Source organism: Agelaius phoeniceus, chromosome 9, assembly GCF_051311805.1.
Source record: "Agelaius phoeniceus isolate bAgePho1 chromosome 9, bAgePho1.hap1, whole genome shotgun sequence".
Taxonomy (NCBI): domain Eukaryota; kingdom Metazoa; phylum Chordata; class Aves; order Passeriformes; family Icteridae; genus Agelaius; species Agelaius phoeniceus.
In genome coordinates, this window is record NC_135273.1 from 18,848,013 (window position 1) to 18,865,638 (window position 17,626).

At 44.4% G+C, this 17,626-nt stretch overlaps 2 protein-coding genes across 3 annotated transcripts in view; both read right to left on the minus strand.

The window, feature by feature from the left end:
• SEC31B (SEC31 homolog B, COPII component) overlaps positions 1-12,229 on the minus strand; it is a 34,000-nt gene extending 21,771 nt beyond the window's left edge. For both annotated transcript variants that reach the window (XM_054637321.2, XM_077183131.1), the window contains exons 1-8: positions 12,130-12,229; positions 7,745-7,833; positions 5,630-5,753; positions 4,651-4,846; positions 3,809-3,904; positions 2,590-2,730; positions 1,961-2,103; positions 1,625-1,724 (exon numbers count right to left, since the gene is read on the minus strand). In XM_054637321.2, the coding sequence (XP_054493296.1) occupies positions 1,625-1,724; positions 1,961-2,103; positions 2,590-2,730; positions 3,809-3,904; positions 4,651-4,846; positions 5,630-5,753; positions 7,745-7,823 (879 nt within the window). In that variant the 5' untranslated portion in view covers positions 7,824-7,833; positions 12,130-12,229. The remainder of the gene's footprint in view (positions 1-1,624; positions 1,725-1,960; positions 2,104-2,589; positions 2,731-3,808; positions 3,905-4,650; positions 4,847-5,629; positions 5,754-7,744; positions 7,834-12,129) is intronic.
• Positions 12,230-14,264: 2,035 nt separating this feature from the next.
• Positions 14,265-16,971, minus strand: NDUFB8 (NADH:ubiquinone oxidoreductase subunit B8). Its single transcript, XM_054637071.2, has 5 exons — positions 16,814-16,971; positions 16,518-16,644; positions 15,793-15,892; positions 15,180-15,335; positions 14,265-14,490 (listed from the first exon to the last, which is right to left on the minus strand). Exons 1-5 carry the CDS (start codon positions 16,911-16,913, stop codon positions 14,398-14,400), a joined length of 576 nt encoding a protein of 191 aa, XP_054493046.2. The 5' UTR covers positions 16,914-16,971; the 3' UTR covers positions 14,265-14,397.
• Between the last annotated feature and the right edge of the window lie 655 nt (positions 16,972-17,626).

The window sequence follows — 17,626 nt, forward strand, 5'->3', positions numbered from 1 at the left end:
TATAGCATTGTCACATTTGCTGTTAACTGAGGGAGAGACACCAGAAAACAACACAATAAAACCAGAAGTCAAGAGGCAAGAATGTGTCATGAGCAAGAACACAAACAGAAAGAATAGTGTGGAGTAACAAATGTGACAAGGAAAATAAAGAGCCTAAAGAAAAAAAAATAGAATAAGAAGAGAGGAAGGTAATAGCTGCACATGAACTATGAAGGGCATTGCAGCCAACAAGTTTATGGCTCAGCATTCAAAAAGCCAAAGTTCAATTCACAGACTTCCTGCCTGATGTTGGGCAACTCACTAACACAGCCTTGACTTTAAACCTCCCATTTGTAAAATGAACATATTTCTTCTATGGTTTACAGAAACAAAGTATAGACAATCACAGCTTCATCTTCTGTGGGAACATGATCTGTGTTTTCTGTTCGAGATAGAAGCAAATTAATAATTTGCTTATATTAAAATCTAGATTGCCAAACAGAAAAACTAACAAACAAATCCCAAGAAACCAAACATCCCCCAAACCCAAAGAAACCAATACTTCCTTCAAACTTACGAGATCAGCCATTCTGTATAACTGTATTAATTCTTAATACTGCAAAACTTCCCAACCTTTTTACTTGAAAATTTGCTGTTCATTGGTACCAAGTCAAAAAGAGCCCCCTAACAGTAGTTTATACACAGAAGTCTAATTTGAACTTGGACTGTGCACATCTACAGCAGCATGCATGCCAGCCACAGTATTTTTTTTTAAGTTTTCCACTAAAAGACAGTGAAAATATTTTTGTAAAAATTAGACATCAGGAACGTTTCAGAGTCTGAATCTCTTCTAACCACTAGATATCTAGACAAAGTGAGCATCAAATCCCATGAAACTACAAAAGCAGCATTGCATGCATTTTAGGAAAACAGATTCATTTTTTTCCTTGTCTCCAAGGCAAAAGTGGCCAGTGAGTGATATTGTCTCATGAAATTAATCTACCCTGGGGCTCCCATCTGGACTTTGCTCAGTATTGTTAGAACACTTTCCCCATGCTATCATCAAGATCAATGTCCAAAGTTCAGTTTTATCCAGGATCTCCACATTGAATGAATGGGTGTGCATAAAAAATTTTAAACAGCCCCACTTTAATTCAGGTGATACCTAAATATACCAAGTATGGTAATTCTGAGATACATGACTAGATAAGCACATACATGTGAAACCATTTTGCTATAAAGTTTACATGCATTGTTTAACTACACTGTTCCCTTCTCAGTAACCCTCTCCAACATGTGCTCCTTGGTCTCCTTCAAATTTCTTCCCAAATAAACTTACTATTCTAGGAGGAGGAAAAAGAAACACATGGAAAGAGAGAACTCTAAAGTGTTAGCATAGCAAGAGTAATCATAAGTAATTGAAACTAAATTTTAAGTTAAAGTTTTCTTCCCTCTCTGATCTCTGGACAAAGATGTATCTATTTCAGTCTGGATATGGACCACACTCATTCACTTCAGAAAGAGTGCATAAGACATGCTTGAGGGAATTACATTGGCACTCCACAAGGATAAAGGGAAGGACACACACAGAGCAAAGCACACAGTATAAAGCAGACCCTGTGTACTGATAGCTGTGGTTACGTACCTCTCCCATACTTGGGTTCCAGCACAAGATTCGGTTGTCTTTGGCACTACTCAACAGCAGTTCAGGGTCAGCCTGGCACCAAGAAACAGAGAGAACTCCCCTAAAATAGATCAGAAAGAAATCAGTCATATTTCCTGTACAGTTTGTTCTGCCATCCAGTCGCTAAGAAAGCACCATGCACCAGCACCTTGGCTCAGAAATGCAAGTTCTCATCTCTGCCTTCAATCAGATTCATCTGGGAAAGAAAGCAGGCCCAGGAGAAAATCATAGTTCCCCTAAGTCCAGTCTCCCAGCTGTCTGCCTTGAAAAGATGTAACACAACATGCAAGTCCTCACCTGGTGTGCCCTTCCAGCTGGCTAAGAGGAGAGGTAGCAAAGCGTAAGTCCCATATTTGGATCACTGGCAAACGGTCATCCTCAGAGGAAAGGATTAGCTGGGTTGCAACTTCTGGATGCCAGGCCATTCCTGAGCAATGCATCTAGGGACAAAAATAGCACAGGCTGAAAATTCAGCAATGCAAGTTGGCAACAGCACAAATGGGCCAAAGCCATGCCATTCTGTACTGAACTCGCCTAGAATGCTTGACATAAACCAAGTCTAGTAATGTCTTGCTCCAGGCAGCAAGCATTTCTACCATCTCTTCACAGCAAAAACAACCCCACTAACCACATAGAAATCAAAGCCCAAAGCTGACCTAGGAAGAAAGCTGGGAGGCTTCTCATAAATGAGTTGTGAACACAGAAACTGAATGCAAGAGTGCATGAATTTTAAGAACACTAAGAGGCCTTGTTTCCCCATTTCATTCAGGAAAGAAGAAAAAGAGGTGCCTTGATGCTACATCTCCAAGAGAACAAGTTCCAACAGCTCCTAGAATAAAACCACTTGTCCCAAGAGTCTGTGCCACTATGTAGTCCCATGTGGCATGTTGTAAGCTAGATAGAGATGCAACCTTTTCTCCACTCACTCTGTTGCTGTGGTCACTGACTTTGATGATGGGCTCATTCTTCCTGAGGTCCCAGACCACAGCCTTGCCACTGGGGTGAGCGGAGGACAGGATATGCTGCACCTGTCGATTCCAGGACACCACACTGATGTCTTCATGCGGCTGCCAAGACAGGAAAGGCCACACATCCATTATTCCCAAGCTGAGGGAACACTCACGGGAGTCTGTCAATAGTTTAACTGAAGGATTAGGGACTTGATGATACATAGATTCCTCTCTTCAACTGCTGATCAACTAACTGGAAATACCAGCAGCACTAAAAAAAGACTAGGGAAAGTCCTTTACTCAGAGTACAGTGGACACTAAAATTCTATAGGGGAATGTCACCTGGAAAAGTACCTCTGCATTTGATGAACAGGTACTGGATTCTACATTGGCCAAATGTGTTACAAATCACTCCAGACAGAACTGCAGCAAAGCACACATATATGTTTCTACCCCAACTTCTCAGATGAACTTAAATGGAAAGATGACCTTGTGCAACATTTCAGGAGTGCATTGAAATGGAAAACAATGAAGTATTCATGCCTAATTGCTGATATTGTATCTACTGCAATGCAGGAGATAGGCAAGGAAACAAACAGGAGACTTACTGGAGGAAAAACCTGGACTGCTTTTACTGAAGTTTACTATGATTTTTCTATTTCAGGAGTTGATTGCCCTGAATAATATAATAAGCATCAGAAGATCAGAAACTTCTTCCTCTTCAAACTCAGGAAATATTATCTGGGAGCAATAGGCAAGATGCATTTAATGGCTCACTGGCTCTGCTAGGGATATGACTTTCATGAGATATGAAAAGCCTCAGCTGAAGCCTGAAATAAATTCATTCCTCAGAGAAGGTCCAATAAACCTTCTTAATCCATCACACATGCCCCAGCTGGATCACAAGATAAACTGGTCAGTTACTTGATTCAAATCCACAAAGAGCTTACCCATCCATGCAAAGTGCATCCTTCCAGAGCTTGCCAGTCTACCTCCCCTCCCTTTACAACACTTCTTCCACCCCCAAGAATGAAATCAATCAGTCTCTTCTGATTCATCTCTCTCCTGACAGACTTCAAAGTCATCCCCTTTCACAGACTGACTGACTAGGCTAGGATTCTCCACACACATCTGTTTGTCTCGCCTACTGAGATACAAAACTGCACAAGTATTGCCCAGAGGAAAACTCATTTACCTGTGATTTAGTCCCTGGAGTCATAGGCACACTGAAATTATTCAAGTCCCAGATGAAAATTTCAGAATCATTGGCTCCAGAAGCCAAGAGATTATTCTGTAGGGAAAAAAAAGGAAATGCTCAGTTGCGATTCCTGCTCACAGATTTCTTAAAAATAAATGGAAGCAAAAACCCCAAAATCTTCTATAGTGAGATGAGAGCTGTATTTCACAGCCACTGGCATGCATAAAGATACTAACTGGATTATAAACCAAGCACATCTCTGGCCTCCGTGCTATCCACTGCAGCATAGTACAGACACATTTAAAAAATGGCTGCTGTTAATCACGACGCAATTCTGCCACAAGCCTTGAAGCCACCGTCTCTGGCCAGCTGAGCCTTTGCCTGGCATCAAGGACATTTCTTCTGAGAAGATGCAAGTTTCTCACAACTGACTGCAGACAACTTTCCATTTGCCTTTGTGCTACCACAAGAAACATGTTCTGTTCACTCCTCATTTATGTTGCAGTCCTTTCAAATGTGATCAGAGCCCCACTGAATTAAACACCAACTGAACAAATAAAAAAATAAAAGTTTTTATTTTGAAAGGACAATGGTTTGACATGTAACAATATTACAAGACATGTTTTTATAGAGAGGTATGTGATTTGAACAAGATCACAGGAGAATTCAGAGGCAAAGCTGTGAAAAGAACCCAAATCTGAGTCTCAAACCAGTCTTGTGTGACAACTACTGTGCCTCTTAAGTTAAAACTTGTCCCTTCACTTTATGAATCTATACACAAAGGAACATATTTTCTAACATGGAGATTCACTTTCCTTTGGTATCTTTATGTTACTCACCTGGAAAGGGTTGAAGTCAAGGGCTCGAACAGGCCCTGAGTGCTTCTCTGCCTGCGCAATGACGGGGTCGCCCTTGGAAGCCAGGACGCGGTGCACGCTGTACATGGTCAGCACTCCGTTATCCCCCCCACCAATGAGCACTCCAGAGGACTCTGCAGACCCATTGCCAAAGTTCCCCCAGATCAGCTTATGAAACCTAAAAAAAGAAGAAAATAAAGCTGGCATAGGCCATGATGTTTGGTGGAAATCAAGACACCCTCTTCATTACCAAAACTCACATCCCTGTTTCAACCTATCAAACATATCCATTGCACTTTAAACAATCATCTCCCTTGTAAGAGGACTGTGGCTCTTGCATACAAAAAAAGAAATAAGCTTCCTTCCAATGACTTTTCAATGGAATTTAAAAGGGAAGAGCTTGTCTTCAATTTTTCGGCTGTTTTGTTGTTTGTTTAAAACTTTTAGGACCTCACATGGGATTTGGTGAATACAATCCTCTAGCCTACACTTTACTGAAAATTAGTTAAGAGATCTATGTGCCTTCATTTGCAGACCTGTTATCTGAAAAATATGTTTACACCATTTAAAATCTGCTAGTTAGAAATCCAGGCTGTGTTTCACAAGGGGCAGACAACATCTACACTGATAAGCCTAAGAAATCATCTTGCTTTAAAGAGCTGGAAAGTAAGTTTCACTCTCTCTTCAGGGCAAATTGTTAGCCCCAGCAAATTCACACTATACATAATGTCTCTACTGACTGACTACCACACAAGTAATTTCAGACTTCTCTAATAGTCTACCTGCTCTACTTTTATAACCAATATGATCTCTATCAAAAAAAATGTTCTGTTTTTGAAGAGAGGTCAGTTAATTCAAAACATCACTTTATATGCTGTAAACATTCTCCTGCTCTCCTTTCTCACACCAGAAAACCTTTTTCATTTTCATTGATTGATACATCAGTATGAACCTCTAGTACCTGTTTGAGGCAGGAAGTGCTCCTTTCTGCTTCATATCCAGGGAGGGATCCCTGAAGTCAGCCTCAAATATTTCCAAGGTGGCATTTGTACTGAAGGACGCATCCAGTTGTTGGGCAGATGTTCCTAGTACAAGAAATACAAGAGCGATGCAAGTGGACATTTTTATCAAAAGCACAACATACAAAAAGAGTAAGGCACTGAAAACCTATTCTTCATAGTCAACACAACCTTGCTCTTGTAACAGTTCAAAAGAGGACATGTTTGAACACCTCAGAAAAAAGAATCAACAATTATGACAAACTTTGAAAGAAATTAAAAGTTCTTCAGGAACTTGATCACCAAAGTTACTGTTACACAGATAACTTTCTTTCTTGGGATAGGTGCAACTCATGCACCTTCCTCCAAGTAACTATGGCTTTTGATATTAATTCTTCTCTAAATTACGAAGGCACTGACATAATGAAATCCAGCTACAATTATGATCCCAAGTATTCTGCATACTGCTCCTCGATCATGACATGTCTTAATCAGACCTTGTAAAGCTACTCTACAGACTAAGTTCTTCAGCTGTAACCTACTAAACATGCCTCAACAACCCACAGACACTAGCAGTCACAAACTGGTAGGTTCCTTCTTTCTCCTTATTCATATGGAATAAAAGCTACAGGTTGATTTAACATTGCCTAGTGGGACACTGCCAGGCAAACTGTCCCCCAGTTACCACAGGGATGCTTACAGCATAGAAAGTGCCCAAAGGACTATTAAAAAGCAGTACAATTTATGAAACCACACAGCTTCTGATCTAAAGCAAACTGAAGCCAAGACCTTTGGTTCAATCAAAACCCTGGCCTTGTTGTCTGCAAACTTCCCCAATGTAAATCCTTCCCAGAGGCTGCAGCTCTTCACAGAGGATCCAGTGTGGGTCCCCTCCATGGGGTGGTCTTTCAGAACAGATTGCTCCAACCTCAGTTCCCCATAGGGTCACGAGTCCTGCCAGCAAACCTGTTCCAGCATGGGCTCCTGTCTCCATGGGGCCACAGGCCCTACCAAGAGCCTGCTCCAGAGTGGGCTTTCCACAGGGCCACAGCATCCTTTGGCATGCACCTGCTCCAGCATGGTGGATTGTAGCTGGGTATCTGTTCCACCACAGACCTCCATGGGCTGTGGGAGCAAGAGCCTGCCTCACTAAGGTCTTCACCAGGGGCTGCAGGGGAATCTCTGCTCTGGCACCTGACACGCCCCCAGCCCATCCTTCTGCATGGAACTCAGTGACTGCAGCATTGTTTCTCTCCCATATTCTCACTCCTCTCTTGTGCTTCAGTTACACATGGCATTTTTTCTCCCTCTTGTTAACAATGTTACCCCAGAGGCACTCCCACTGCCAGGCTCGCCCTGGGACAGGGATGGGTCCATCTGGAAGGTGGCTGGCACCAGTGGCAGCAGGCACAGCAGGAGCTCCTGACAGCTTCTTACAGGAGCCACCCCAGCTACCAAAGCCTTACCATGCAAACCCAACAAAACCACCAGAGCTGTCAGCTCCACAGACAAACTTGCCTGCTGCCAACTCAGTGAATAGTCTCACTTTCTGTTTCAGGAAATAAAATTACTATAAGAATAGTGATTAATTAATAAAATCAACAAAATAAAATTTAAGGTTTTACAAAAGTACCAAAAATAGAATGTTAACCAAAACAGGCAACTTTACAGATAAGAGGTTTATAGTATTTGATTGTCAAGCTACATGATTATGACTGAAGACAGAGAAGTACAAGTGACCTTAAACAAACATTACTTGAATTAACTTTTTCCCCCACAGGCATAGGACGTGTGTAATGCAGAACATCAAGCAGTGTTGGAGTCTTAATTAGAAATCAAAAAAATCATGTATTCAACCTTTGAAAAATCACTCACATTTAAAATGTCAAAGTTGGTCACAGAAGTAATTCTCTACCAGTTACTTTAAACATAAAAGCTGTAGTGTTTTTGGTATATTGGTTGTAAGTTTTCCAGGGCCTATCAAGGTGGAAACTGTTGAAAGCTAAAACCCATACAACTCCACATAATATTTTTCTGTGATTCATACTCTAATATTCACAAATTGTGAAGAACTTTACCTGTTGCTAGGTAAATAGGGTGGTTGTTTGCTGGACTCCATGCCTGCACAGCTGTTCGCTCAATTTCTTTTAGCTTCATTTTCTAGACTCTGAAAGAAATTTCACACAGAGTTTAGAACAGAGAGACACAGTTGATGTGAAAATATTCACATCAGAAACATGATGAGAACACCCTGCTCTCAAAACAGTGAAGTTAATTGCTACTTCCTGAGGCAGTGAATACTGGAATAAATCAGGATATTTGACAATTCATTAAACCTGCCCCAACCCCCCCCGCAAAATCCCACTGTCTGTCCCCAGATTTTCTTTCATATATAGCTCTCTTTTTGATATGTCCCAATTACAGGAGAGTTTCAGAAAAAAAAGAAGGGGGTCTAAATTAACATACTCAAGTCTTCACTGCAGGCTGGTTTAAATCAGCTGCAGAAATTAATTTAAACAAATGTATTTTGATCTAGCACTAGTTGCTCTCTCCAAACAAGCTAATGTCAGTATATACATAAGCAAAAAGGGAGCAGAAGGAATCTCAGGGCAGGCTAAATTCCAAGCAGAAAAGTGACGTGGCAACAGAAAACAAAGTGCAATGCTATCGTGTGCCAATTCAGTTAATGTACTTTGTTCTTGCTCCTCCAAAAAGCAAAAGGAAAAAAAAATCATTTGACTTTCTCTTTGAGCTAGGAAATGGCAGAAGGTGAGAAGAAGTAATCCACAAGTAACTACTGGGTTTCAATCTCAGCACTGATAGCAACTCTTTATTTACTCAGGATAGATTGAGCGACACCTGTAAAACGGGAACCAAATTTCCCCATGTCTCTGGAGAAAGATTAGTTGGGCAACAATGTAGCAGGTTAATTGAAAATCAAACATCAACAGCAGGCAAGTAGCAGGGTGCAAAACTGAATATAAAGACAACTGAATACAATACAAATAATTATTGTTCCGAGTAGGATCCCATTCTTACTAAGGAGAAATCACCCTGCACTCCATTCCTGACCACAAACAGGCCTTCTAAAGATCATAAATGATGTGTGCACATTCACAGGTTAGTGGGGTCACTCTCATGAGCACTGCCTAAACTTTTCAAGCTCGGATGCACTGCAGTCTTTTAACTTCAGCTAAACCGAACTGTATGCTTAGATGATATCATGCTGAATAAAGTAAAACTGTCAGCAGGCAGCACAGCAAAACCCTCTGCATCTTGTCAGTTTGCTGTGATTAACCTCTCCTGGTTCCTTGACACTGTTTGTGTAAACCACAACCTGCATCACATGGCCCTCCGCTCAGATGCAGAGCTTATGAGAAACTGTGGTCTCCCGGGGCCCGCACAAGGGGGAAGCATTACTTCTTGGGCTTGGACCTCCCAGCTAATAATTCTACACCTCTTTTTAGGGTTTCCTCTGCCTCAGGAGTCAGAAGTTAAGGACATCCTCTCTTTTTCTCTGTCTCTCCCATGCACTATTAGGATATGCTGATTGACTAGAATCTATTTAATGCTTTTTAGCATTAGTCTGCAGCAGTATCTCCCAAAGCTCACACTGCCAACTGCTATTTGCACATTAAGCTTATCCCAACTTAGGTGAGGCCCAACAGAATCTGAACAGAACTCTTGTACAATTAAAAAAAGTGCAACTATTTCTTCATGCCCCCTATGAATAGAGGTGGAAAGGTCATCTCCTCATTACCATAACAAATCTCTAAAGCTTACTTTCCAATCTTCCAGTACACACTTTGTGGGGTACTCGTTAAAGGTCTACCACACTCTCTCTGTGGTGCATCTCTCAAGATGTTCCAGTACCTACTCATGTCTCCCATACTACTGCAGAAACCCTGCCCAGGTCTTCTCCCTTCATTGGCAGAGGCGAGTGAAAATATCCACAGTACTTTGGTGAATCTTCTAGCAACAGTCTATTGCACAAGGCTCTAGCTGACACCACCACTATGGGGGACAGGACAGCTGGTGTGCACCTTACAAGTCCCGTTCTCGCCTCTTCCTCCTCCAGTTACAATCTATCAGTTGTAGGAGCTGGCTGTACACTCAGGCCTCACTGCTTCTTGGCTTTTGAGAAGGCAACTTCCCTGTGAACATTAATAGACAATGGCCAAGAGACCTCTTCCCTACAGGAAATTAACTGATAAGGAATCAGTGAAGAATACAACTATCACAGACTTGGTTGGGTAAATGGTACAAGCTCCCACTCATTACCTCTGTGCTGGCCCAACTACACTGCTGAAATAATTTACGTTTAATGTGCAAATAAAGATAAGCTGCAAAAATTGTGCAGAACAGTATTGATCAATTGTTTGGCTTTTCTTGTCAATAGAGCGTTTTACATAAGAAAGTCAATTACTGCATCATTAGTGTTCTCTTTTCACAAACTTAAGTCAGGACAGAATGTGAAGGTAAAGTGTCTTGGTCATGGTAACCCACCCAAATGGAGGAAAGCAAACAACACTCCATTTAGAGTGGCTCAACGCCAACAGAACAACTGCAGAAGTGCTGGATCATAGGTACTGAAGAGGTTCACTGTGTCTCTGGTCCTAAAGGCAAACCAGCAGTGGTTCCACAGACTTGAGGAGGCCCCCAGAGGATGCATAAGAAGCTAAAAGATCACAGTATCACACTGTCTCTTAGGAACGTCTGAGCAGTTCAGCTCCACTGCAGCTGAGGATCTGCAGAGATACAGCAGCACCCCCTCCTTAAGTCAGTGAGCTCTGAGTTTCAAAGGGGAAAAAAAAGCCTGATTAAGTGATCCTTCTATACACTATCTGTACCCAGGAGAGGACTCATAATTCTTAAAGAAGGAAAAAAACTCTTCTTTAGCAAACTCTTCTGGCTCCCTGAGAAAAATTTGCAAGAATTTAACTCTCCCACAGTAAAATTTTTAGGGAGAGGTTGCCACCTGCTGTCATCTCTCAAAATAGCATCTAAGACTTGCAAGAAAGCTCATGCTTTTCTCAGGACTTCTAATTAATTAATCATGACAATTCCTCACCCTTCCTCTACAGATCTAATATATGAATGAATCTCAGCCCCAAAGGGAGTGGACAGAAGCAGCAATTCCCCACAACTTTCCTCAGACATGACTTCCTGCACAGACCTTAAAGGGTAACAAAGCAAAACCTGACAGGTCAGAGCACACCTCACCACTGAGAAATAGAGAGCATGCTGCTAAACAGTGAGCATTCCCAAATTACATTAGACCATGCAAACAATGCTGTCAGAGGCAAAAATTTCTCACCTTTGCTAACCTGAAATACTTATGGCTTTACAGTACACTATAATAAGACCATGGTTGTTGTTGTATGAATTAATTGACCCTCAAAGCTGTCATAATAATTATCCCTGATAGCACCCTAGCGAGGTGCTCTCTCTTCTGCACCACCCCAATACTGTCAATCAGAAATCCCCTCCCACTGACTTTCCCAGTCCTCCTCCTGCCACTGGGCACCCAACCATTCCCCTCTGTTCCTACTGATACTGGACTTCCAGCACTGCACACAAAGGACCTGACAGGCTGAACTCCCCACACTTAGCTAAAAAGTGAAACTTGAGCAGAAAAGATTTGTCCAAGGTCACCCGGGTGACAAGTAGACACCCTAAAACCTGAAAAACATCCCCCAGCCATGACACAATGGTTAAGACACAAACTGTCCCTAGAGTTTCCACATCCCAGCATTGATTTAAAATCTCTGTACCGCCCCTTTTCCCTTAGCACTGTCCTGACATGACACGCTCCTTCCGCAGCTCCCCACAGCCAGGCTGTTCTCGTATGTGCTTATTATAAACCCCGATTACAGAAGGCAGAGACACACTCAGCTAATCTCAGCTAATCACTGGTGTGTGCAAGGTGGGGTTGTTGCAGGGCAGGGCTCAGCACATTCCTCCATGACAGCTCCAATGGTATTTAAAGAAACTTCTTGTGCTCTGCGCAGTTTCAGAAGCTGTTGCCCATTGCACGGCGCTGCACACACGTCCCAAGTGTGCTTGTCTGCACAACAGCATTACTCCGTGGGATGGTGAAAAAGAGCAGGGGTCTAGGAGGAAAGCATTGACCTCGGACACTGTGTCACACACAGGCTCCGGGCTACGCCAGAGGCCTCTCCGCGGCCCAGGTCACACAGTTGAGATCCCCGGCCGCTCCCCGCCCGCCGCCAGCCGGCGGAGGAGAGACAGGAGACAGGAGCCGAGGCTCCCGGGACAAGGACGGGGCCACGGGACCTGGGAGCGGAGTCTCGACAGAGGCGGGCAGGGCAGCACAGCAGCCCAGGGCTGGGGGGACAGGGGCGCGGCGGGGCAGGGCCAGCCCCGGCTCGGTGTCCGAGGGGCGCGGCCTGGCCGGGCCGGGTCGGGGGGCGGGCGGCCCTTACCGGCTGGCTGCCCTTACCGGCTGCCTGCGTGCTTCCCGCGCCGCTCGCTCCCGCAGCCCGGCGCTCCGACGGTGGCCGCGGGGAGCCCAGAGCGCCGCCCGCCCCGCCCCGCCGCGCCTGCGCGGGGCCGGCCCCGGAACACGGCCCGACCCGCCGCCCCGCAGCAGCGGCCGCGGCCGGGCCCGACACCCCCGGGCTCCTTCCCCCTCAGTAGGATACCTGAATCGGCTCCATCCGTCGGTACCGGATGGTGCGGCCGGAGGCCAAGGACACCACTGCTGGACCGCGGTGGTCTAACCGCAGCAGAGCCTGCCATACGGCTCATATGCGGCTGCCATACCCCCTCAGAACTTTGCCTTAGCTATACATGTAACGCATCCTGAGCGTGTGCAGAAAGGAAAGGAATGTATTTTTCTAAAAGTATTTTAATTGCCAGGAAACAATATGCAGAAGGACCCAGGCCTTCTTCCCGTACATCTCTCCTGCTTTAAGAAAAAAATTGCCTACATTACAAACTCCATTTTTTAGGATTTCTGAGCCATATCTGCCCAACCCATTATGCCATCCCCATGGATGAAAACCATAATTAAGCTACTGTTTAGAACAAACTGGGATTGGAAGCCCCCAAAGCGGGCAGCAGCAAACAGCACTGGAATGCTGCACAATGAGCTGGATGGGCCTAGCCCTGCCTCAATACAAGTGCTACACTATCACACACACCAAAGCTCCCATTACTGCTCTGATCACCTTCATTTTACTTGAGACTCTTACAGCTCTCATAACATTTTATACAGTGCTGCATGTAAGTGCTGTGGAATGGTAATTCTCAACTCAAGTATCCCTAAGGAGTGTTTTGCCCTGCAAAACAGAATTCAGTTTTAAGGTCCCATAGCTCATAAAAAAACACTTGAACACCCTTCTGAGATAAAACATCATTGACTATAATCTAAAAGCAAGCATTTCTGTAATGAGAAGGTGACAGCTAACAAAATCTATGAGGAATGTTGATTGTTCAGCACCTCCAAAGGAGTTATAAATATTTAGGTGCAAATAAAACTATGTCCTAGCATTCAATCCTATAATTTCCTTTAACATATATCCTTAAAAAAACCCTTACACAAAAACCTAGCTAACAGTCTCTTTAGAATTTGGGGTTTAAAATCTGTACAGATGGAAAAACTGTGAATCACTGTCTTTATATACCTGCTTCTCTTAAAGCACAAAACTACAAGTTGTGACAGGGTACTGAGAGCAGAGCACAGCACCCAGTTTATAGGAAGCACCTAGAGCGGACCAAGCCTTCTGCCTTCTGTGATCACCCACTCCTGCAACTAAACAGTGGGGTTAAGGCATAGCACAGCACAGTTGAGAGAAGATTCACTATAAATTAGTACTAAAGGTACTGTCTCCTCCAGCAACAAGAGGAAAAAAAATTATGTTAGAGTGTACCTGGCCAAATTTAGGAGCTTAATATAATTGTATGTATAACTTTCTCAAGCAAACTGTTGCTGAAGCTATAGGAGGTCCAAGACCAGTGGTTTGCAGTAAAACAGGCAGATGTCATGGGTCAGATGGAACTCCAGGCCAGGTGGATGAACTCAGGCCATAAAGGAAAAATTACGGGCACCTGTACACTTGTATCAAAGCAGATCTGGCCAGAGCTGAACTTGCTCATTAGCCTTTCCATACTGCTGCTATCCACACACCTCTGCTGTCAGCTTCAAGCTACACACTGCAAGGCTCTGTGCCTCACAGGTGCTTCCTACTGGTTATGCAAACTTCACTTGAGAGTGCATCTAGACCTGGAAGAGATCAAAGTCAACTCCCAGTAAAGGCAGACACAGTATAAGACTCCCAAGGACTGGCGCTTGCCAATCTGTTTCTGCCTGTCGTTTTACAGTATACAGTGACACTCCAGTTCAACTGCCAGCAGCACCTGCATTAAATGCCTTGGTTACAGGCAGTATTGCCTACATAAACAGGCACAGGTGAGGAATGTTTGTGCACAAGATACATAAATGACCAGCAGTCCTAGGTCAGCACTCATAATTTTGCCCCCTAGATACTATCTCCTTTAGAAAAACGGCAAAGGTCACACCATTTGATTAGCTATAATTCAGCCTTCTCAAACCAACAGATGACAACTAGCACAGTAGGCATCATTGATATATTTCACTGCAGTTAGCAGCTGAGCATTGAAGAACAAGTGTTAACATATGCCAGTGAACACTAGACAAGATTTCTTCCCCAGCAGAACTGACGGAAATGTAGGACTTGAACAACTTTCAAATTTCATAGTGTATCACCGCTGGTGGCTTTTTATTGGGGTCTCCTCCTCTCTCCAGATACAGGTCATTGAAGGGATATTGCTTCGGTCCCTGCAAGGAAAGACAAACAGTGGCAAATTCACCAAGCAAATTAAGGGGTAAGAGGAAAATGTCTCATACCATCCCACCCCTACCCAAATGAAGGCTTGTAATTTATGACCTAAATTTCTATTTCTTAAGTGCTTCAGCTAGAATATTAGAGTATGAGGAAAGTAAATTCAGAAATATAGGGTTCCTTGCATAAATTATTTTTTTTTAACAGAAACATCAAGGCGGTCTTGCTTTTAATCATAATCAACATTTTATCTCACAGCATGAGGATAACATATTGCAAAAGCTGCTTGTGTATTCAGACACATTTTTCAAGAGTACATTTCCCAAATGATACAGCTCATGAGATATAGTTAAAAACACAGGGCAAGAGAAGAGTTAAAGCATCTCACTTGAGTAGATGCACACACAGGGAAGTTGAATACCTAGACCAAAGAAGCATAGCTGAAATTAGTTCCCTGTGAACAGGAACTGCACACTATGAAGCAGCATCTGTGAGCTGAGCCAGACCAGCCCAGAGAAAAACTCAGGCGAGGTGAGGCCACAGGACATCTGTGGGCCCATCCACTGCCAGCAGCAGTTTTGCATTCACACCCATCACTCATCTTCAGCAAAACCACTCTTATGGGCATTGGCAATAACAAGAAATACAGCTACTTCTTCTCCCTTTACCCTCAGGCTTCACTCACCACAGGCCTGTAGGATGGGTAGATCTCTCCAAGACCAAACATGATCAGCATTATGCTCAAAAAGAGAAGGAAGTGTTTGCTCATGGTGTGCCAGGGAACAACAGTGGGGGATGTATCAACCCGGTTCCGAATGTACATGTCAAAATCCCAGTGCATCTAAAGAACAAAGGAAAACAATTGCACATTTACCAACAGTGGTCAAGCCGCTTCTCTCAAGGGAAGCAGCACATTACAGCATTCACAAAGCTGCAAGATGCTGCACTAAAAGGACTTTATTCAAATGGTGGCTTCTTTGCTAAACAATTCTGAACCCGGCTCTCATACTGAGTCTTATCAGGCAAATAAAATTACTCCTGCAGGGAAAGTTATGTTTGTTAAGTCTCCCTTCTCATATGTAACATAAGTTAACTGTCCTAAGTACTTTTACAGTATTTTACAGATGGCTAAAGCCTAACTTTGCCTTGAACTGACTGTCCCTGCTTGCACAGGCAACACACACTGGTGATGAAATTACACAAAGGATTCACCAGGAAGCACTAACAAGAGGTGCATGTTAGAATTTAGTAACAGGAGCATTGGTGAGCAACTTGAGAAGTGGAAATGGTGTTCCTACCGGCTCACCCCAGTTGTGCCTCATGTCTGGCTGGTCCCACTGGTACCAGGGGTCCCTCTCGTATTGAGACTTATTAGGGAGCATGGGATAGTCACCATACCTATGAGAAACAAACAAAAGACGAAACATAAAGAAATTTGTACTAATTTAGATATAATTTGTAAGAGACAGTATAAGACAGGCCTAAGGAAATAGTATTAAATACTACTTTGTTTTTATAGCTTTTATGCATATAGATTTTTGAAATGCATTAAAACAACTAGCACAACAATAATTACCTCGACACCAGTCACCATAACAAATGGCATTCCCCAAACTGGCCTTATTGGGCTCTACTAGTTGAAAGAAAATGCAGCTTAACCAAAATATGGAAACCTAGTTATGTTGGCATATGTAGAAGTATTCCCCAACATTTAAACATCTCCTGAAACCTTTATTCTAGACATGGCTTTCAGTTCATCCCACTTAGCCTTGTAGTACAGCAGCATATGGAGTCTCTCAAGTTTCTCTCACGAAGTCTCTCGTGTTTTATTCACACAAGCCTCTAACTCATTCCATTCGTTCCTATTTTAAAACACTGAAGTGTCTTCAAATCTCTAAGCTCACAGTAGAGCAAAGGCAGGCATTCACCAGGAAATACGAGCCTACAGCACGTCCCCACAAAGCCAGGAGCTACTGGCCCCGGCCCGCTCCCGGCTGCGGAACAACGGCACCACACAGCTCACCCCAAGCCATCGTCGGGGTAGGGCTGATAGTCCTCCACCCGCATGTTGTACTTCTTCGCAGCGGCCGCCCGCTCCTCCGGAGTCCGCGGATACGGCCCAGGCAGCATGTCCTTGGACATCTCCGAGGCTGCGGGAAAGGAACGCGGCAGAGTGGGCGCGGGCCCCGCCGGCAGCCGCAGCCGGCCCGGGGAGGTCGCGCCGCCCTCCCGCTCCGACCCCGCAACCACCGGCCCGTCGCCCCAGACACCCCGACCCCGCCGCCGGCCCCTCGCTCCAGCCTCCGCCTCCCCGCTCACCCGCCCGCGCCCCCAAAGGCGCCGCCAAGGCGGCCCGGGCCGCCCTGAGCCCGGCGGCCGCCCGGGGCCAGAGGACACCGCGGAGAGCGCCCGCCGCCATCACCCCCAGCGCGCAGGCGCGGCCGCGGGAAGCACGGGGTGGGACCGAGCCAGCCCTCAGGAGCTCGGGGCGGTGCTTGGGGCCGGGCCGCTGCCGGTACCGGCCCCCGCCGGAGCTGGGATTGATCGGCCGCGGGTGCAATACTGACACGGGGGCAATGGACGGAAAAGGCAGCGGTGCGATATTTCGCTTTGGCTGTCACCGTCTGAAGCGGGGCAGCGGGAATGTGTGGCAGGAACTGCCTTCCAGACGCGGGGAGCCTCCTGCGGATCGATGCTCAATCGGATCGATGCCGTGCCCGGCGGCGTTATGCAAATCGCCTTCTTTGTATCAGTATCAATATTATTAAATTCAATACCCAAATGTAATCGTCTTATCTCCATGGAGCCAGAAGAAGGTGGACCGCAGAAATGGCATGTTAATTTAGCAATGTGATTCTTCAAATGTAAGCAATGAATTATTGTAAATAAAATCAATATGAGCATTAAAGGATTTTGCAGTTTACTTCATTATGTAAACTCTGTGGTAGTTGAACTCATTTTCCTTCAGTTATTCACATCAGCCATAATGGGTAATGTCTCTATAACGATTTACATTATAAAGCTTTGCAGCTCAAAAACTATCACAGACAGTTTGTCATTAAAGCCATTCCTTCTAATAACAACATTAATTTTAAACCTAATAATTGAATGAAGATAGTGATGAACCATAAA